Source organism: Phoenix dactylifera, chromosome 13 (genome assembly GCF_009389715.1).
Source record: "Phoenix dactylifera cultivar Barhee BC4 chromosome 13, palm_55x_up_171113_PBpolish2nd_filt_p, whole genome shotgun sequence".
Classification (NCBI taxonomy): Eukaryota; Viridiplantae; Streptophyta; class Magnoliopsida; order Arecales; family Arecaceae; genus Phoenix; species Phoenix dactylifera.
In genome coordinates this window covers 10,195,813-10,217,712 of record NC_052404.1, presented here as the reverse complement: position 1 = coordinate 10,217,712, position 21,900 = coordinate 10,195,813, and the positions used below count along the sequence as shown (strand labels likewise).

Below are 21,900 nucleotides of genomic sequence, written 5' to 3'. Positions count from 1 at the left end.
CATATTGGTTTTGATATGGATCATACTCGATTGATTTTAATGTCGTATGATTTTATATATCTTACGATTTGGAGCATTGAACATGCTTTTGAGAAAAAAAGTTTTGATTTGAAACAGATTTGGACTCATAGCCAAACTATACTTCGATATCCTGCTAGTAGGGGTTGTACGTTGGCACTTTGATATCCTACCAGTGAGAGTTGTACGTTGGTATTTCAATACCCTAGCTGTGGAGGTTGTATATTCGCATTCCAATATCCTACTAATGGGGGTTGTACGATGGCACTTTGATATCCTGCTACTAGGGGTTATGCGATGGTACTTTGATGTGGTCATAGTTCTTAACTATCGAGTAAATTTGAAGATTTGAAAAAAAATTGATTTATGAACGGCATTTAGATTTTGAGAAAAATTAAGTTTGGCATGCGTAATATCTCGATAATGCTGCTTATCTAAATTTGGTTTTAAATTGATAAGTTTCATATATTCATTTTTAAAAATAATTATTTAATTTATTACCTAATTTATCTAATTAAAGTGTTCATTGCTTATTGAGTTGTCTATCTCTATATTCCATATCTTACTGTTTTTACAAATTCTGAGAACTAAGATGTTACAGAGTTATAATCGAAAAAGTAACTAAGTTGAATTTGACATTTTATTTAGATCAAAATTTAACTAGAGTTTGATACATTTTGTTGGTTATGTGAGATATTAAAATTTAATTCTAGTTATTTAAATTGAGATTTGAACACTAGTTATTTAAATTTATTCTGCTGCTTGTTTATGATACGTGATGAGATGCCTTACATGCTTATAGGAGAGTTTTCTATAAGTATATGGTCGCGACTCTCAACTTGCAATCTCAGGTTAGGGGTGTGACAAAGACAAATGTATAGTTAACCATTTCATGAGGGTCAAAACTTTTATTTCAAAAACACATTTAGTTGAATTGAGAATATCCAAGGCTACTCCATGTCCGAGGCTACTCCATGAAACCAGTTGCTAGCTTTTATTTGATCAGTAAAATACATTTAGAGATGCTCCGAGTGAAGAATGCTTCAGCTCCAATTATCAAATTTGTGAGAGAGCCAAGGGCATCATTCCCATAATTTATCCACTAACAGCTTTTTGGTCCAATCTGAAATCCTCTGTTTGGATGCCTGTTGTTGTCTTCTGCTAACGACAGGCACGATACTTTCTGTAATACCATATACACTGAATTTGGATTAGTCGCCCAGCAACCAATCGAACAAAGCATAAGAGTTTCAGCCTGCAATTCAACAGACATCCCGGACAATGAACATCCATCCCAGCCTAAGGTGGGAAGCACCACAGCCAATCTCTCACCAAAAATTACTGGGCTCCAGCAGGAGATTATTGTTCCACCAGCACCGGCCACTGCCACTCAGGTCCCATGCCAAATTGTTGCAAGTCAAGTTATTTTTTTTTTTTTCCCACTACGACAGGTAATTCATACAACACATGTACAAATATACTCAATAAAGTCAAAAACCAAAATATCATAGAGCTCCCGAGGCAGCTCCTCATCCCTTATCCACACAATACTGCCGGCGTGGTTAGCCACGTGGGTGGCCGCCCAATCTGCAGCCCAAGCCAAGTTAGTTCTTTGCAATTGTACATCTTGTACAATAACTCACCAATAGCATTTCTAGAAAGTAAATGTCAAATCAAACTTCTTTATTACTATGTAGAAGAGATAATGTGTTGATACAAGTCAGGCTGGTGGACAGATCAACTGATTTTGATCAACAATACCCTGCATTGCATCTCCCTTGTCACCTGCTGCTCCAAGCAGTGATTCTACAGAGTACGTTCATAATAATCATATGGAAATCATCTTCTTGTTAGCCTTGTTTGAAAAGTTCACGACCAATGATCATTCGTCTGATTTCGCTAGTCCCAGCACCAATCTCAAATAGTTTTGCATCTCTCAGAAGACGACCTGTTGGGTACTCATTCACGTACCCATTGCCACCAAGACATTGAATTGCCTGCAGTGTCAAACATGTAGGGTGATTCAAAGTCTTGCAATGCAGCAGAAACAATCAGTCACTTGGATAAGTTGCACTAGAGTAAAGCCGAGGAGATTGTCAGTTTTAGAAAAAAGGGGGGTTAACAATAACCATAACCATTACTATTTAGCCTTTTCCTAACTATTTGTAGTCCGCTTTATGTGCCTTCTTTCACCAAAGGGTTGACACTTACGATTATGAATTAGACATAATGGAAACACTAGATCTAGAGAGTACTGATGTTGTTACTGCAAATGCAACACCAGGACTAGATGAAAAGCAAAAATGCAATTTTGGGCAATGCAGGGAGCATTAGTTGGAGGCATGAACCATGAATGTCAGGAAGGAACATGATGCCTTAAAGTGCGTGCTGGACTGCAAGGTATGAATCTTAAGGATGGTGGCTTCTGATATAGCCAATATTTTTTTTGAAAAGGAAATTAGCATTGTGATCGAGGTTAGCCAAACCATGGCCAAACCAACCAGCTTGGGACGTGCTGAACCGGACCAGTGGGTTACCAACTCAATTCAGCCTATCAATTTGGGATATAAAGGCTTCCCCTCCCCTATTCGAGCTTCTCTCCCTCGGTCAGTTTTGAAGCCCTAATCCATCGAGCCCTTCATCCCCGTCGAATCAATGACAACGCCGCACAACGACGATGTTGATGAGGTCTCCAACCAGGTAAGTCTCTCTCTCTATCTCTCAATCCCCATAGTTGGATCTGGAGCTTTCGAACCTCCCCCATAATGGCTCAAACCAATCTCCTTCTACCTCCCCCCTCTCTCGGTCCACATTGCCGGATCCAAAGCTCTCGAAGCTCCCCCGTGAAGGCTTGAACCTCTCTCAACTACTTCATCCCTCTCCCTTTCTCTCCCTGCCCTTCTCCCTCCGTCTCTCTTCCTCTCTCTCCTTCTCCCTCTTCCCCTCCCTCTTCAACTCTCCCTATTTCGACATGCCCTGGAGCGGTATGATACAGATCAATACCATCCAAACAGGTTGCTGGCCAATACAAGCCCCAATATTGATTCAGCATACCTTGATTGTGATTGCATTAAAGGAACATAAAGTTTCGTCAAAAGTGGATAGTTTTCTAAAGAAGGCAAGAACAAACAGCATGGATTGTGACATTATCCTTGGGAGCTCATGCAAAATGCAGTAAATAATATGGAGAGAATTAAGCAAAAGATGTAGAATTTAACGGGAAAGCAACTAAGAAATTTCTGAAGCATTAGCAGGGGTAGAAAACTGTAATTTGAGATCGACAGTTTTTGATATGATATTGAAAGCGATAAAAAAAAGTGCATCCACACATACAAGGAAATGAGTGCACTACTTGAAAAGCCAATCAAAAAGAAAAGTCACTTCAAGATCTGATAAAGGAGCTGCAAACCATTACTTCAAAAAAATCAAATATAGAAACTTAAAATTATTTAGTATAAAGAAAAATAAAAAGAACAAGAATGAAATTCTAAATTTTAAAATATGGCATGTATGTCCATGTGTGACTTCTAGTTGTTGGGCACACTGCACAAACACACACACACACACACACACAATGGATTATGTTTCTCTAACAAATGCATGATCCAGAACATTTAAGGGAAGTCAACAAAGAACATATCTAGCCTTACATATTTTCGTTCTGTAACAGTATTGAATATCAGTCTTGCAGTGCAGAGGTGATGGCCCTGAAACATTAGAATATCCGAAGTGGATTTTTAAGTCATGGGTGATGAAGCGAATATCCGAAGTGGATTTTTGTGTCATGGTGATTGAAGCTAGCTGTTGGGGAAGGCAAGAAGGTCTTGGCTTCAACCTATTATGGGCCCTACATTGAAAATACGAGATCATTGCCTTTTGATTCTGGCTAACAGCCCAACAAGAGCAAAATGGCAATGATTTTCGGAGAAAAATCAGAGAAGTCATCTTTCTATATATATACATATTCCAGGTTTAGGCCCGACAGAGAGGAATACCTATTGTAGTTTTATTTGAATGCTATCTGATTTGGTGCAACTAAGGAGAAGGAGACAAGCCATAGTATTTACAATAGAGGAGATTGATGGATGAAGAAAAAACTACAGCGCTCTCCCCCCACCTTCCCACACCCTCCAACCCTAAAATAAAAAAAAAAAAAAAGTGTACAGATCTGAACCCAAATTAATCAGATCAGTTCAGAGGTCTTGCTGTTTGCTACAGATATCAGCCTAAGATCATCAGTTCATTTAACTTAATCCTACACCTTAGCCCTAAGCTTATTCACCTTGCCAACCATATGAAAGAATATTCCCACCACCCAATATCTAGAAAAATTAATCCTGTTCCAGGTTTTAAATTCAAATCTGCAGGTATCCTGCTCTCTGGGTGGCTGACCCACCTTTCCGAACTGGGTTTTTTGGGACCCAATTTCTGCAATCTACCCTATAGGCTACATCAGTTAGTCCAGCACTACTTTTGTATTTTTGTACCAGCTTTGTTATCAGACAAGAATTTCACATTTCACCTTTAGAAAGATTGATCCCTAAATCTTCAGCAGGAGACAGCAACACTAGTTTCATTTACTTTAAACAGAAATCTTATCTACTAAGATCACTGAACGCAAGAAACTTATTTGAATCAGGTTAAAACCAAGAAATATAAAGATGTGGTAAGCAGCAAGCAAGAAGTAGGGGACTGGCCAGAAAAATTTCCAGAAGCAAGAAAGAGAAAATAAGGAGAAACACGGGCAAACATGCAGGAAAGATATGGGAAAGCTGCATAAAAACTAGAAAATTCCCAGAAGCAAGAAACAGAAAATAACAAGTTCAAATGGGAAAAATACAGGAAAGAGTGAAAGCTGCTTAAAAACTGGTCAGCGATGGTTTCCCCACTGTTTCTTAGTCATTTTCTAAGCATCAACAAAGTTTCAATGCTAGTTTTACTTGCATTTTCATTCACATTCCAGCATCTTTCCAATCTTGAAAAACAGAGTTGAACTCATTTCACGCATTTTCTAAGGACCTCTAAGTTGGGTGGGATACATGTTCCACAATAACTACAATACAGGAAAGTGAAATTAAGAGTGAGATTTTACCTGAAGAGCAACTTGGGTGGCCTTCTCAGCAGCTAGAAGAATTACTCCCGCACAATCCTATAACAACTAGCATTCATACAGGTCAAGATGCATCAAAAGCGTAGTTACAAAATAAATAATAAAAAAAAGAACATCTGATCCCAGTGGCATAATTCACCATAAAGATGAATTATTACAAGGGACAAAATAACATAATGATCATTGAGGTCATACTTTGGGATGCACAACTCATCATACAAGCAGGAGCTTACCATATTATGTTTCCATCCAGCTCAAATAATTTTCAATGAATAACAAAGATCCATGAAGAAAATTCAGGTAGTGATTTTTAATCCAATTTTAGAATGGCGGAGCTATTGTACAAGATGAACCTTAAATATTTTTCAAACAAACCCAGCTTAGAGACGTTTAATTGTCAATAAAATCTTCAATTGGTGTCGCTGGGATATGCATGAAACCGAAGCATTCATCAGCTTTAACTGATGATGCACTTAAACAGGCAAGAATTACAATTGAGTAACCAAATATAAATAAATCTAATACAGACTAGCAAAAAAAAAATGTAATTTTTTTAGCGTTCATCTGCAGTTCATAGAAAACATGAGCTTGTAACGTATTTTGCCAGTTCCATGTTTTTTTATCTCCACCATAAATGACTTTGGAGTTATCGGGGCTACCACAAAATGCAAAACTTCCAGGCCATAGTGCAATGAATTTGATTTGTATCCAAAGAATCCGTTCATTATAATTGTCAATATAATTATCATCCAACTCATGTCCATTTCCCCTTAAAACAATTACAGATACGAGTTCTAGTATACATTTAATATCCATATTTGTATTCATATCTGCTGAATAGAAAACAGATACAGATACAGATACACCAATAGTCTGTATCCAATCCATCTTAAGCCCTTTGTTTTTATTAAAGAACCTTTAGAAAATTGCACTCATTGTCATGGTCACAGGTATCCTGCACTATAGGGATGACTAGGAAAATTTACCTCCTTATTCCTTAAGAGAGAGAGAGTCTCACCAATCACCATATTCCTGACCGAGCCTAAAGATGAAATTTCAACACCAACATGACTAAGATTGGACTAATCAAGGATAATGGAGTAGCACCACTGACAGATTTGAAGATGTACCACCCATGCTTGCAAGGAGAACAAGTCATTCATTGATCAAACTTCATTCCTTCATAGTGCATAACCGTAGATTTTACAGCGACCAGATTATTAGAAATCTTGGCCATAGGAACATGCAAAAGAATCAAAGATATCTAGAACAAACTAACAAAATTGCTAGGATAAGCCCACTTCAATGTACAAGCACTACAAGCCTAACAACTCTTTGAAGACAGACTGCTTCAGTAATTTTAACATGCCCAAAATTTGCCTCTTAAATACCCAAAAAAGAAGGATCTGAGCTACACAACTTGGATTTCCAAACTATAGACATGCAGTTTTCTGTAGTAAATATATCAATACTGCCCAGGATTTAAATAATGGCACCTAGGATTTAAATAATGGCACCTATACCCTTAACAGTCATCAGCTAGCGCATGCTGTACCAGCATGGGGCACAGTTGGTACCTATTGATTAAAAAAAGGTGCACTTAGCCATTTTGAGTGTTATTGGGCAGCATGACAAGGGTGGTTTGGTGAAGTTCAATCACGAACCAGTGCCTTTGGGTGCCATGTGTCATTTCTCAATCTAGTAACATATATCACTTGGTATTCTCAGCTCTTCAGTTTGCTAGCACCTAACTCCTTCAGACACCTAATTGATCCTAAAGATAACCATTAGTCTAAACAACTCTGGTTAAGCGCAAATAAGTAATTCCCCCAAAAAAAATGAAGATGAACAGTAATTTTTTCTTCTTTTTTTTTTGATAGATGGCAATGGGCTACACAACAATGATAGCCCTTCCTCAATACCCCTAACCCCCCGATACTGAGTGAAGGCAGTATTCAATAGGCACATATATAATTCTGAGTCACTTGGTACACCTACCAAAGACTTCACCAGCTTGGTAAGCTGGCACTTCAAATATGATCTCAAGTTTAGGGTCTTTAGTATGCAATATTTGGTCAATATAAGACTATTTTATAATATGATCCCACTATTGGATGTCATGCATGATAATTGAGAATGGTTGGAATACAAAAGCGTAAGCATTGGTATAAGAGATGTTTGGCTTATGTTAAGATTGAAATCTTCTAACTCACTGCCAGTCACTAAGGTTCGCTAACCACTGTCAAATCCACAATCTTAATAATCAGTCTTCAAATCAGAAACAATGTTAGATCCTGGTAATTAAAAGGTTTATGAAAACTCACCTTAGAAGCAAATCCCCAATAGACTCAAAAATCCTAATTGGCTAAAAACTTGACAAATCAGAAAATGGTCATCCAGTACCATATTTTTGACTTGACAACTATGTTCAAGTGGAATCCTTTCGTGACTATAGCACGATCGACATTCGTACCTAAAAGCATAATTATAATAAGAGATGAGCCAACGAATTTTAAGTCTTCTCTTAAATATCCACCTGTAGACAATTTCAAGATATGGTTTTTTTAAATATTAAACTGACAATTAATATGCCACACTCATGAATAGGAGAATAATGCAATTCATGCAGTCATGACAAAAACCTGCAAACATGTGCATATGAAACACGCCTCCATAACAAATGGATATAGAATTAGAATGAACATTTAATATATAAAATATATGGAACAATATAACAGGATGGTGCACAACATAAACAAAGACTAATGTTGGGAGGAATACCTTCCGGTCAATTTTTCCATTATCACAGTCCCTAGCAACAGAATACACAAATGCTCTTGAAAAAAAAAAAAAAGTAAAAAGGAGATCAGCTGTTGTCCAATAAAATTGTAGGCAAAATTCAAAGTACAGTCTTATGAGTTCTCCTAACCTCGATGACTGCACAGATGTATACATGTCAGCCAACTTTCCCTGAAATTTGGTGACAATTCATGATGTAAGTAGCAAGAATTTTTAGAATGCATCTTTATTATGTACATATTTAGGAAGGGTGAGAGATGTTATGTACATATTTCAGTTGTAAATCCAAACCTGTATAAATTGAAATTCCCCAATCGGATGGCCAAACTGTTCCCGCTGGCGAACATAAGGAATAGCTGCATCAAGGCATGCCTGCATAAGACCAAGGGGACCAGCAGCTAAAACAAGCCTTTCCAAATCTAGCCCAGACATCATGACATAGACTCCTGTTAACAAATAAGTAAATAAATAAACACAGTGCGGTATCATTTCAAGTTTTAAGATTGTTAAGAGATTTATGAACCTTATCAAATATTAAGACAGCCAAATATTATTCTTTCATGTCATACAGAATATGCACGCTTTCTAAAAAGAAGAAAAGAAGATGAAATTTTATAACAAATGACAAAGAAGATTTCCAACAAGACAAGTTTCTAAGAGGTACATGAGAAGAGATTCTCATTTACAAAAAATCAGAAAAATATATAATTAACTCAAGGAAGAGAATGCAAAAGAAAAAAAACTCTAAAACATTTCCTATCTCAAACAAACATGTCCTATAAAATATACAGTTCGACAAATACTTGAACCCATTTACCAATTGACACTAGTTAATTTCCAAAGGGGGTAGATCTCAACTCCTGCATCGACTTTGCCTTTTGTCACTTTACCTAATTCTTCATAGATTGTGCAATATGCTCAGTTAAAGTCTTTCCCAAAAAGAAAATTTTTGGTTTAACCAACCCATTTTAAGGCTCAAACGATGGAATTCGGGCCTAATGGCTAGTTGTGCCGCATCTTTTAGGAGCTAGAGCTTTGTTATAGATCTCGAAAAGTTACCCAATTTAAAAGAAAAAAAGTTCTCATTCAGGCGTCATGGTGATCCACATCGAGTCGATGATCCTCCTAGATCATCCCTAAACTTTACAATGGCCAGAACCTCATGCACTAGGCTGCCCTCTTTTATGTTAAATTTAGATAGTCTATCATTGATTTTGAATTGTTAACCCCTTTTCCAAGAAGTCCAACTATATGTGTGTGTGTGTGTAATATATGTATGTATATATATGTTAAATATAATTTCTGTTTAAACTTCATAGTTTTCTAAGAAAGCCATGTTGATAAGTAAGAAAAGTTTGACTTCCTGGTTGAAGACCACAAATTCCTAGTGTGTTAGCCATAATGAAAAAGAATGATGTATAAACTTCCAGAGAAAAATGTGGCTACTCTTTTAGCAGCATATTTCTGAAGTTAAAGCCTACATAAAGAGAAGCAAATATGACTAGACAAATAAACTTTTCTCCTCTTTCTCAAAAAATAAATTTCCCTCGGCAAAAATTCTTTGTATCCTTAGTAAAGTTTAGGGATGTTTATATACCTTTTCCCACTTGACCAAGTATATTTTCTTCAGGAATAAAGCAATTGTCAAATACAAGCTCACATCTGAAAAAATATTCCTTCAGTTAGTTATAAAAAGCTTGTTTCCAATGGTTAAGCTTTTGATAGAACATCCTGATAAACAAGAACAGCATACGTATCACTTCCTCTCATGCCAAGTTTGTCCAATTTCTGCGCAATACTGAAACTGCAAGAAGCAAAAACAGCCATAACTACAGAGACCTTCAAAGAATTGCAGCATGTTTAAAATTTGAAGATGATAGCACACTATACTAGAATTTTGATTCTCAATTTCAAAAAGTACAAAATTATTCTATGATTCAAAATATGGTAAAAGATTCTCTATTACCCATGATAGCAATTAAATCTGATAAATAAGTAACATATTGTGCTCTGAAGTTTGCATGGAAAGATCGAGAAGAATTTTGCAAAAGCCTAGATTGACATGTATAAGTAAAATAGAAGTGAATAAAATATAAATACCCCGGCATCCCTTTCTCAATTATAAATGCAGTAATTCCTTTTGATCCAGCATGGACATCTGTTTTTGCATACACTACCTGTTGCAAAATCACGTTTCAGTAATGAGTTAAAGATGATCAGAGAATCATGCTGGATTGAATCCAGACAAGTAAAGAAGAACTTAAAGAAAAATAATAGATTGTCAGTGCCTTGCTCTACCTCAGAATGACCATTAAACGGTATATTTTCTTGCAGGCAAAGAACATGAAAAACCAAGACTTGCTAGGACCCACACAGAAATCGTGAATCATATCCCGAAACATTGTTATCCATTAAGTTAGGGAATTACTAGGGACGGCTCTCTCACCCAGCTCCTTCGGTAAGTTCACCAGCAAATTCATGGGCTGCCCACTAGATGCAACTAACTGTAATGCCAAATCTTCAACACCTATGAGAAAATGAGAAGCGAATACTCACAGTACCTGCTTCTAGTCCAAAGTAATAGAATTCCTCAGACTTCTGAAACATTCATGAGAATTCTTCACAGAATTTAATTTCTGAGCTTTTCCTCCATTTATTTAAGGTCAACCTTATCTGGCTCAAAAGCAAAAATTTAATCACAATTTCAGCATCACTAACCTATATATGAATACCCATGGGTCCAGATTCCAGAATACCAAATAACATGGTTTAATTTCAAAATCACAAAAGCAGTGAAATCCAATAGGGTTACTAGTTTTACATCTTATGTGAAGGGTAGATGCCAAATGATGGTAAATAGGAGGCCATACAATGAAACAAATCTTTGATTGAGAAAATAAAAGTTCATAGAACCAATAGGCCCAATATAAATTGATGCATGAAGAGGATAACTCAACCCAACATAACAATGTGAAACCTTGCATCCAAGAAAAGAACCTTAATCTTAATTGCCCCTGCTAGTACAAATCAAGATCCTGGAGGTTATGTACCCCCTCTTCCAGAAAGATCCAGGTCTGACTGTTTGTAATTGACATAACATATGGATAATAGCATATGCAATGTTCTAAATTCGCACCTTTTAAAAGTAGCATATCATAGTACATAGTGCTTGCCACTTTTAGATTAATTAGATGATTGCCAGATCTACATTCTATAGTCTATACATCACATGGATTGTAGGGTAAATACTTGATGTCAATTGCAGCTTCAAACATACACTCATGAAGTTCTTCATAAATAATGCTAATCAACAAAGAAAAGCAACTCCGCTTGGAACTTGACCACTCCACGCTCAACCAACGGTGCTTTTCAAGTGTTGGCCTCTCAAGGATTTTGAAGTCATTATATATAGGAAGATTTAAGAAGGGTCAAGCATTCTCTATGCAGATCATTCTAAGGGGGTGCAAAAATTTCTCAAGAAGACAAAGAATGGCTGTCATCTTTTTTCCTTCTTTTTTTTTTAAGAAAGGTTTGGCAAAGCCTGACCATGTTCATTAAAAACAATGCTTGTCCTCTTTGCTTGCAAACTCTGGAAGTCCTCAAGAAAATGGAAATATCCATACTCTTGTATTCTTAAATAGTCGATCACTGTCATTATAAGCATATGAGTATTTAGCCGTATCCTGTATAATAACTCTTGCCCTACTTCCTCCCCAGAGTTCAAAACTCCTTGGGGATGCCGCCCTGCATGCCATGGAAATGGTAACTATTCTACCGGTCCCTACAGCTCCTTCCATCATCAAATCATGATGCTTTATCCTTCAACATCGCAAACTGATAATATTCTGACGGGTAATCTTTCAGCACATGAATGAAAGGGATGGATTTATATATTATAGTAATCCAAAATACTGTATAATGTATATCATTTGCAGAATGCAGAATGCTAGCTACAGAGTAACCCTAAAAATTTAGATGCATGCGTCAAAGTATGAATTTTCACAATTGTTTTGTATAGGTGAAAAAATTGAAAAACACCTTGGTGAATAGAGACCACCAAATGTAGAAAGAGCATTTCATGGTCTATAAGGAATAGGCAGACTTAATTTCAGGAATATAATTTATTTCTTCCACCTCTTTCAATGGTAATCCCTCAAAAAGGAAAACCCTAATGCAAATACCATGTTACTTCTAAACATTTGATGGATATCAAGGGAGAAGCTCCTCAATGTGTTTGAACTGGATTGTTGTTCATTATTGTTCAGGTACAAGAACATTTCTGCAGTTCATATGTCAAACGTTAATTATGGATAGGAAGTTAGGAACTTATCTTTACCCATGGAAAAAAACTGCCATTTCGACTAACATTTTGTTTTGATGAGGTTGGTTAACCATTATCACCCCAAAGTTATTTACATAATGCGAAAATAACTGCAATAGCATATAACTTAGAATAAAAAAACAAAGTTCACAGGAGAAGATTGATGATGCAGATAGATACAATGTAGAAAAGAAATATAATTAACAAGAGAATACCAAAGTTTGAGCAACCGGCCCATTTGTACACCACATCTTATTCCCGTTTATGACATAACCACCATCAACTCGATCAGCTTTGCATTTCATACTGACAACATCGGAACCAGCTGAAGCATTGGACAGACACAATAAATAATGTACAGAACATGAGAAGACATCATGTGAAATTTTCACTAGTCTCAAAGACCAGGCAGAAATGAAAAATTGAAGCACCAATTCAGTTTTATTTACCATTGGATTCACTCATAGCCAATGCCCCTACATGCTCCCCACTGATTAGCTTCATATAAAAGCCGAAAACATAATTAGCACAGCGAGAATAGGAAAGAAAGGACCTCAAAGGAGCCTTATAATAGGCTAAATGCAACTGAATATTATCCATCACACAATTGATGAAAAGATATCAACAACTGTTTTTTTTTTTCAGTATCATGTAAAGCAAAAACCGGCAGAAGAACCACTATAGAATGAGACCAACGAATACAACAATAGGCAACTACAGAATACATGTTGATATATTCTAACAAAAAAACTCTTAGAAGAAATTCTTGATGATGTTCATATTTAAGTTGATTCATGAAAGTAAGTAAAATCAAATGTTATAGTCATACATGCATTAGTACCAATAATTTATGATACAAAACAATATATATTAGGATGAGGGTGCAATGATGCCATTGCAAACAGCAGCTGTACACTGTGCATGAAAAATTAAATTTCTATTTCCAATTCTAAGCTAGTAAGCTAGCATCTTTTACATTGGAGTTCAGGTTGAATTTATAGAAGCTTATGTTCACCTTCAACTTTTCTGAGAACTCATTTCACTTCTTAAAGGTCATACCATCATAAACTCATAACTCAGCTCATGAGTTGATTTTATAAATGGAATAATGAGCCAGAAAGAAAAATTCTCAAGCACTAAGTGGAAAACAACCAGCATGAAGCACCAAACTGGAAACCTACCAATACATGTAGCCTAATAAGCTTATGATAATCATTGCATATAAAGGATAGACTAAGATTTGCCGTCTCGGTACCGGACCTCATACCGGTATCACACTAGCACAGTGTTGCAAGGTCTGCTGAATCGGTCGGAACCGACCGGTTCAGCCTGTACCGTACAGGTGCCGGCTAGCACCGATACGGTACAGCCACAGAATTCGGTTTCGTCCCCTTTGAACAGCTCCTTCCCAGTACCGGTACCGACACCGGGGAAGAAAAAGAGGAAGAAGAGGAAAAAAGAGGAAGAAGAAGAGAAAGAAGAAGAGAGAGGAGAAGAAGAAGAAGCTTACCTCCTCCCTCGGGCTGACGAGGATCGCCCATTCTCCGGTGCGGTTCCGGCCTCTTCTTTGCTCGCGGGAGAAAGGGAGAAAGAGAGGAGAAGAGAAGAGAAGAGAGGGGAAGAAAGGAGAGGAGGAGAAGGGTTGGGAAGGAGAACAAGAGAAGGGAAAAAAAACGGAAAGAGGCCCGCGCGCGAGGCAGCGCGAAACACGTCCTTGACTCGCGCCTGTGCACGTCCGCGCGGTGCAAACCGCTGACCACGCATGCGGTTCCCCGCACGGGCTTTTCGCGCGGGGCAGCGAGCCCCGCTTTTAATGCCACTCTGTGGCTGAACATGGACGCACGTGCATCTGCGCCTTTTTTTTAATAAAATGGAACCGGTTCGGTATCGGTTCCAACCGGTACCAGTCTTCACTAGTACGTCAGTTCGGTCGATTCTGTGTACCTTGGTTGGTACAGTACAAAATTTTTTTTCGTGCCAAGTATCGGTACGCCACTTGTACCAGATACCGATACCAAATTGATATGGTACGGTACGCCCTGTATCGTCCAGTTCAGGCCGGTATGGCATATCATGAGATAAACTACAGTCAAACTACTTGAAAGACAGCAAAAAGGGCAAAACTCCAAGAAAGAGAGAAAGCATTATCAAATAACTAAACTGTGTTGATGCAGTGCCTGCAACTAGTAGTAGCTTTGTTTGCAAAACTTGCTGCAATTAGAGCAAATATGATAACATGACAAATCTAGTTCTACTCTTAGTGATCTCCATTTAAATAAAATGTTTTGACCAAATGTTAAGAAAAAACCTAGGTTTCCATGAAGGAGAATACTAACTACAAGAGGGGATAAAGAAAAACCTTTGGCAAATACTTCTGCTTTTGTGCAGAGCTCCCATGTCGCACCTACAAAAAGGTTATGATATTCATTTTACATATTTGTTTTAGATATTTGGCACACAATAGTACAATTCATAGTCACAGCATGCCCATGTACCAATTGATTAATGCAAAGGTTTGAATGAGCACCATAAGAAAGGCCAACAGATCCAGAAGCACGACTTATTTCCTCCATTGCTATACAGTGGTATAAGTAACCAATACCAAGTCCTCCATATTCCTCTACAATGAAATAATGAGTTATGGCACATCAGAAAAAATAGACTGATTTTTATTTCCAAAATATAAAATGAAACAGCAGGTGCTCAATGCTCATGAAACATCTCAGTATTGCAAAGAATCATCATCACCGGAGAAACTGGCAAGGAAGATATTATTAAAAGTTAAGAAGCATAAACAGTCATGTTTAGGGATAAGATAACGTATGAAGAGAAAAGAGGTTATACATTCTTGGAAAGGAAAAATATAAATCTATTAATCCTTTAGAAGGCAGCACTCATGTTAACACAAAAAAAGAAAGAAAGGACAAGAAAGTACCAATTATTCTGTGTGCCATCATCCATATGATGGCTTGAACCTTAAGGGATCAAACATAATGCCTGCTACATTAATGCAAGTGCTTCACCCAATAGGCTCTCCCCAGTCTACTTCAAGCTGTAAAAGGACTTCATGCAAAAACCATTTGCTTGTGCTTTAGCCAAAACCTAGTCTATTAGTCTAGTTTGTTAAACATAGCACAGTCAACAAGAGTCAACTTTATCACCATTTATTTTTGTTCTTTACCTTAACCTGTTAGTCAGACTTTTCAGCATTCCCATTTTTTTCATTGAATAAACAGAATGTGTTTCCTTTTTATAGATATTAGTTTGTTCAACATGCGATTATGAGAAATACAAACTTGCTATTAGCAGATACCCATCTTTCTAATTATATAAAGTTTATTTAAACAGGAAAAATAATGGCTTATAATCTCATAATTTAATATGAAATCGAATGCACATACAAAAGAAATTATTTGATCCTAGTTATCCTTGTGGTTTTACCTGGTGCAGTGATGCCATGGAGATTGAAATCTCCCATGAGTTTCCACAAGTTAACATCCTAGAACATAACAAAGGTTAGATGCCATAATATAAGCTTTCAATGAATCAAATAGCTGATAAATCTTGTGACCTTCGGAAAGCAGTTCGTTGCATCAATGGTTGCGGCATGTGGGGCAATGGTTTCTTGTGCAAATTGATAGACGCTCTCCTTAAACTATGAAAATCACAACAAAAAGTTGTCAAAGGACAGTCATGCAACAAATAAACAGGAGAAACTTTTCACATTTGCTGATAGACCTTGCTAGAGCATAGAAAGGATCTACAATAGCAATAATCACATAAATGGATACTTCCATTTTATTAAAGCAGGTTAGTGCTTATATTGAGCCAGATTATCAATGTACAAAGAAAGCTGTGAAAAAAATATTATGAAGTTACAGTGAGAAATATAAGAAATTTTGTTGCATGTTGCCAAAATAATGTACAAAAATATATCACTGATACCAAGTCAGATTGTTGCTTGCTAAGGTTTAATAAGTAAACATAACTGTTCTAGGTTTCCTAACAGAATCTGCATCATTCTTGAAGCTGCAGGTCTTGAATTTCAGATTGAAATAACATTACATTCAAATATAGGGTTTCTGAACTAGCACCTATCAAAAATCTATGACACATATTTCAGAAACTAATATTAGTAGCACGTTTTCATGTTTTTCAGCGAGAGATGCCTCTTTCTTTCTTTTTAAAGACAAAGTGCATTACAAGATATCTTTATCCATATCAGCTCTTGAAAAATTGCAACAAGAATATTAAAAGTTGGACAACGATGTGTCACTATATTTCATCCTGAATCTTAAAATCAACACCAGATACTAGTTTCTGTATTCCAGCACTAGAGTAGTTAAAGTATGTGATCAAATCACTGGATACAAGTCAGTTAATCTGTCTGCAAATAGGACGACATTTATCAACTCCCTGCTCAATATATTTATCAAGAATATATAAAATCACTTCAATCCTCAATTCCTTCCCTCGCCAAGAATAAAAGCCGGCGACCATAGCAACCATAATCCCAGAAGCGAGAACACTTTAAATTCGAGGGCTGAATAGTGAGCAACCGGCAATATAACACCCGAAAATAATATTAGCAAGAATTGCACCAATCTCCCTCAGATCAAGAACCAACCACCTAACTCTTAATCCATTGATGAAACCCTACTCCTACTTTCCTTAATAGCCAAAAAAGATTCGAATTAAGAGGCATTAAAAAGGAAAAAAAACAATAACAAATAAAGAATACCACTAAATCAAGAATGCACTACCTAATTCGTAATCTATTAACGAAAACCTACTCCTAGATTTCCATAAACCTCCAAGATCATTTAGATGAATGGAATGAAAGAAAAAAAAAACTAATAACTAGTAAAGAAGACGACCTGTTTCTGGGTATCATCGAAGAGGAGCGAGGTGGAGAACGAAGCCCTTTGCCGGCTCCGATTCTGGAGAAGAGCTACGACGCGTCTCGCAGCGGAAAACCTCTGCATATCTGAACGACGTAGAGGACCCAAGAGAAGCGGAGAGATTTGGGAATTATTTCGTCGCTGTTTTGAAGGAGCATACAGGAGTTGCCGAATCTTCAGTGGATAACAACGAAGTGACGTCGGAACGGACAACAGGACAAGGTTATTTATAACTTTATTTTTAGGAGCTTTACCTCGCGGGTGCCAGCTAATGCAGGCACCGTACATTCTACGCTGTTAGGGATCCAACGGTTATATCTCGAGTCGCGCGTGGATATTAAGCATCGACGTGTCCGCGTAGGTAACCGCGCGATTAATTCAGTCGATTTTTGAGTTCCGAGGGCTTGGGGTGACGTGCGGGACTGAGAAACGCAGCTGTGGACGCTAAGCTCCGAGTCCAATTGATCAGTCGGACGTGCTGAACCGTTGGATTAGGATCCCACGGCAACGGGTGTCCGGAATCCGCTGAGCACCAATGATTGGTGTGATTAAACAGTCGGACCTACACTCAGTATGCCAGATGCGGGCATGTCAGGCCAAATTTACACCCACTAATCTGGAAGATATGCCACCTTATGAAAAGTCTCGACTCATTCTGAATCATACACGTATTTTGGAAGGTAAACAGTATGGCGGACTGGGGTGCCTCCTTCATAGCTTATTACTCCAGAGTCTTTTTATGGGATGGCACCGACCCATTTCGCAGGGTTTCTCTCATGTTTTGCATTATGATTGCTCGTGGCGGCGTACTCACATTCGGATGTAGTGAGATACCGGTAAATAAAAAAATAAAAAAAGGATTGGTGTGATGCTTGGCCGTTTCCCATCCAGCAGGGTAGAGATTTTTGTTATATAAAAAAAAGTTGAATATTTTCTTATCGAGATGATAAGAGAGTTGATAAGGTCAATCTACACTTCCAGACAAGATATCATGGAGGAATCGGCCAGTTGGCTTCCTCAGCCTGTATCTTTTAAGAGCATATTGAAAACGAAGCATCAATCCCAACCTGTAAATCTGTTGGTTTGCTAGAAAATAAAAACTCATGCATTGCATTTGTCCATGCTCGAAGACGAGAACATGCATGATATATTTGGAGCCCCATATCACCCATCTATGTATGAGTTACACTCACTATCAGTGGCAAGACAAATACGTTCCAATCTAAACTACCATCCCCCCAAAAATTAACTATCATTGTCACGCCCCCGCCTCTGCGGGGCACGTGCGGCACCCAGTGCCCACGTGGGGGCCACATGAGGGGGGACCGCGGGGCTCCCCTGCCAGATATTGTCCGGTTCTGGGGCTTCACGCAAGCGTCCTTCACCCCTCCCCGGTTTTATTTTCCACCCAAAACGCGTCTGCAGGATTAGGAGACACCCGCCTCATATGCCCAGGCTCTAGAACGAGTCTTTCCGATGTGGGACTATTGGGCCTCACACCCTTCCTACCATCGGACAAGAGCCGTCCTCGGCTCTGATACCAAATGTCACGCCCCCACCTCTGCGAGGCACGTGAGGCACCTAGTGCCCACGTGGGGACCACATGAGGGGGGAACACGGGGCTCCCCTGCCAGATATTGTCCGGTTCTGGGGCTTCACGCAAGCGTCCTTCACCCCTCCCCGGTTTTGTTTTCCACCCAAAACGCGTCTGCAGGATTAGGAGACACCCGCCTCATATGCCCAGGCTCTAGAACGAGTCTTTCCGATGTGGGACTATTGGGCCTCACACCCTTCCCACCATCGGACAAGAGCCGTCCTCGGCTCTGATACCAAATGTCACGCCCCCGCCTCTGCGAGGCACGTGAGGCACCTAGTGCCCACGTGGGGGCCACATGAGGGGGGACCGCGGGGCTCCCCTGCCAGATATTGTCCGGTTCTGGGGCTTCACGCAAGCGTCCTTTACCCCTCCCCGGTTTTGTTTTCCACCCAAAACGCGTCTGCAGGATTAGAAGACACCCGCCTCATATGCCCAGGCTCTGGAACGAGTCTTTCCGATGTGGGACTATTGGGCCTCACACCGGTGTGAGGCCCAATAGTCGCACGTGCCCCGCAGAGGCGGGGGCGTGACATTTGGTATCAGAGCCGAGGACGGCTCTTGTCCGATGGTGGGAAGGGTGTGAGACCCAATAGTCCCACATCGGAAAGACTCGTTCTAGAGCCTGGGCATATGAGGCGGGTGTCTCCTAATCCTGCAGACGCGTTTTGGGTGGAAAACAAAACCGGGGAGGGGTGAAGGACGCTTGTGTGAAGCCCCAGAACCGGACAATATCTGGCAGGGGAGCCCCGTGTTCCCCCCTCATGTGGTCTCCACGTGGGCACTAGGTGCCTCACGTGCCTCGCAGAGGCGGGGGCGTGACATTTGGTATCAGAGCCGAGGACGGCTCTTGTCCGATGGTGGGAAGGGTGTGAGGCCCAATAGTCTCACATCGGAAAGACTCGTTCCAGAGCCTGGGCATATGAGGCGGGTGTCTTCTAATCCTGCAGACGCGTTTTGGGTGGAAAACAAAACCGAGGAAGGGTGAAGGACGCTTGCGTGAAGCCCCAGAACCGGACAATATCTGGCAGGGGAGCCCCGCGGTCCCCCCTCATGTGGCCCCCACGTGGGCACTAGGTGCCTCACGTGCCTCGCAGAGGCGGGGGCGTGGCAATCATTAATTCAACATATTTGATGAGATTTGTTGCTGCCAATCTCAAATCGATAACATGGAATGCTTCTATAGATCTACGTGGCAATAGACAATGTTAGAGAGCTCGCGATATTAGCTCCGGCCGAACCCTCCGGTGGTTAAACTGAAAATAGTTTCTCGGAGGAGAGATGAGAAAGAAGATAAAAAGAATAAAGAGCTTAGTAATGCCAGTATTAGGGATGCTTGGGTCGTTAGAGGACTCATATACTTTTTTTTAAGAGGCTTATAGCCTATTTATAGCCGTAGAATTTCAAATATTTTGCGAATCGTATCTTAACAGAGCTATATTGTAACTATTTGGGATTACACTGCAACCCGACTTGATAGAGGGAACGCTCTTCCGCATAAAGTGAAAAATGAAAAAAAAACTAGCTGAGATGAGAGGATTCAGGTTGGTACAGGATGGATGCTAAGCTGAAAGAGTGCTCAAGCTGTGAAGCTTCACCTCGTAGGTCTTTTTACTCTGCTTGTCTAGCTCCTCAACTTGATAAGATCAACCTGGTTTGACCACGTGGAGCATCATATTAGCTCTGAGTTGGACCAATCTAGTCATGCCTTTTTTTTTTTTTCTGATAAAAAGGGGTAGGGGGAGGAAGGGACCAGCCCACCCCCACATAGCAGCCCCACGCACTGGACCTCCGCCCCACCAGGAGAATGTTCGATATGGGTGGACGCCGTTTTACTCACACCCTCCCCACCTGAAGGTGAGTACGTCACACCTCGCACCATCAAACTACATGTGGAAGGAAAGCATAACCGCCAACGAGCCAACCGGGCGTGGGGCATCGAATCCCTGAATTTAATCGATGCCCGCGCGTTTCGAACCCGGGCAACTCAGGTAGAATTATCGTCCCCTTACCACCAGGCTAACATCTTGGTGGCTAGTCATGCTATATTACCAGGCTTGTTTTCCACTACAAACAAACAAGATCCATTCAATATTTGTAGAAAAAACTATACGGACATATACTTTTGTACTTGGATTGGTAGTATTTAAAAGGTCTTACATGTGAAATAAAGGTCATGAACACGCCTTACTTCCACCACATGATCAATTGGCCTTGTTGGAAAATCAAAGGTCTTGAAGAATTCCACATGTTCTCGATGCAAATAAAAGAACAAAATCCACAAAGTGACTTGAAGAACACAGATGATGAGAATGGACCCCTCAGTCAAAGCGTGTACCCAAGCGCGTGTTTTATTCGTTGCATGCTCATTTGCTCAAAATATACAAAAAATGCAGTTCCAACTATCCTTTAACCTTTATGTTGTGCTGTCATGTTCCAAAACGGCAGTTGCAGTAGAACCATCAATACGCATTAGAAGGGCATTAACAAAACAATTTTGGCATTGAAGATGAAATATCATGCATCTTGTGACAATGTTCGTAAAGTATTCTTTAAACTTTTATTGCCGATCTTACACAAGAATCTAGACCTAGCAATTGGACATGGTCTACATCCATGTATGGAGCTTTAGATGTCTTGCAATGAATTTTGTTTTATTTTAACTGGTTATGCAATTAATAACTTGATTACCATGTGAAAATGGGCAACCAATTTGGTTGTGCTTGAAATCACCAACAAAACAAGAGGAAAAGAGAGGTGAATCAGAGAGATACAAGATGATGACAATGATGATGATTACTTATGCGTTATATATTTTATTTATTATATTTAATTTTATGTTTAGCCACTGACAAAAAATTGCATCATTTAATGATAATCGAATAATCAATTATTATGCATATCGTATCTAATCAACAATAGCATAATAAGGTACTAGATGAGTTCCTAGTAGATAATGCTTATGAATCATTGCTAGCAAATATATTTTGTTTAGTAAATATTTAGAGGTTGACTTGTATTGAAACACGCAATATCTTAAGCATAGACTAGGAAATTTAGAAATCTTACTTTTTTTCTTTTTGAGATTTTGAACATTATCTCACTATGACGAACTCTCACAAAAATAATTAATAGTTGTTATAATGATTATAATGGC

The 21,900-nt window shown here is 39.0% G+C and overlaps 1 protein-coding gene across 3 annotated transcripts; it reads right to left on the bottom strand.

Annotated features, from left to right (window-relative positions):
* Positions 1-933: 933 nt before the first annotated feature.
* Positions 934-17,348, bottom strand: LOC103706665 (isovaleryl-CoA dehydrogenase, mitochondrial). 3 transcript variants are annotated; one of them, XR_005514569.1, is made up of 16 exons: positions 17,126-17,233; positions 15,820-15,903; positions 15,690-15,747; positions 14,744-14,868; positions 14,608-14,652; positions 12,698-12,746; positions 12,464-12,573; positions 10,028-10,104; positions 9,681-9,731; positions 9,525-9,589; positions 8,219-8,373; positions 8,058-8,098; positions 7,910-7,964; positions 5,111-5,167; positions 1,709-2,015; positions 934-1,605 (listed from the first exon to the last, which is right to left on the bottom strand). XR_005514569.1 is itself a non-coding variant. In XM_008790848.4 (15 exons), the coding sequence occupies exons 1-15, from the start codon at positions 17,231-17,233 to the stop codon at positions 1,869-1,871; spliced, it is 1,227 nt and encodes a 408-aa protein (XP_008789070.2). In that variant the 5' UTR covers positions 17,234-17,347; the 3' UTR covers positions 1,674-1,868. The 3 variants fall into 3 exon arrangements, 1 of the variants encoding a protein (XP_008789070.2); XR_604006.4 differs by lacking the exon at positions 934-1,605 and having other exon boundaries at positions 1,674-2,015; positions 5,111-5,176; positions 17,126-17,348; XM_008790848.4 differs by lacking the exon at positions 934-1,605 and having other exon boundaries at positions 1,674-2,015; positions 17,126-17,347.
* Between the last annotated feature and the right edge of the window lie 4,552 nt (positions 17,349-21,900).

Excerpts from the sequence above, each read along its gene's own strand:
- LOC103706665 (XM_008790848.4), bottom strand. The coding sequence starts at position 17,233 with ATGCAGAGGTTTTCCGCTGCGAGACGCGTCGTAGCTCTTCTCCAGAAT. Across the intron at positions 12,747-14,607 it reads AGCAGAAGTATTTGCCAAAG|CTAATCAGTGGGGAGCATGT; the intron begins GTTTTTCTTTAT and ends TTTTATATGAAG. Across the intron at positions 9,732-10,027 it reads ATTGAGAAAGGGATGCCGGG|TTTCAGTATTGCGCAGAAAT; the intron begins GTATTTATATTT and ends TGCTTCTTGCAG.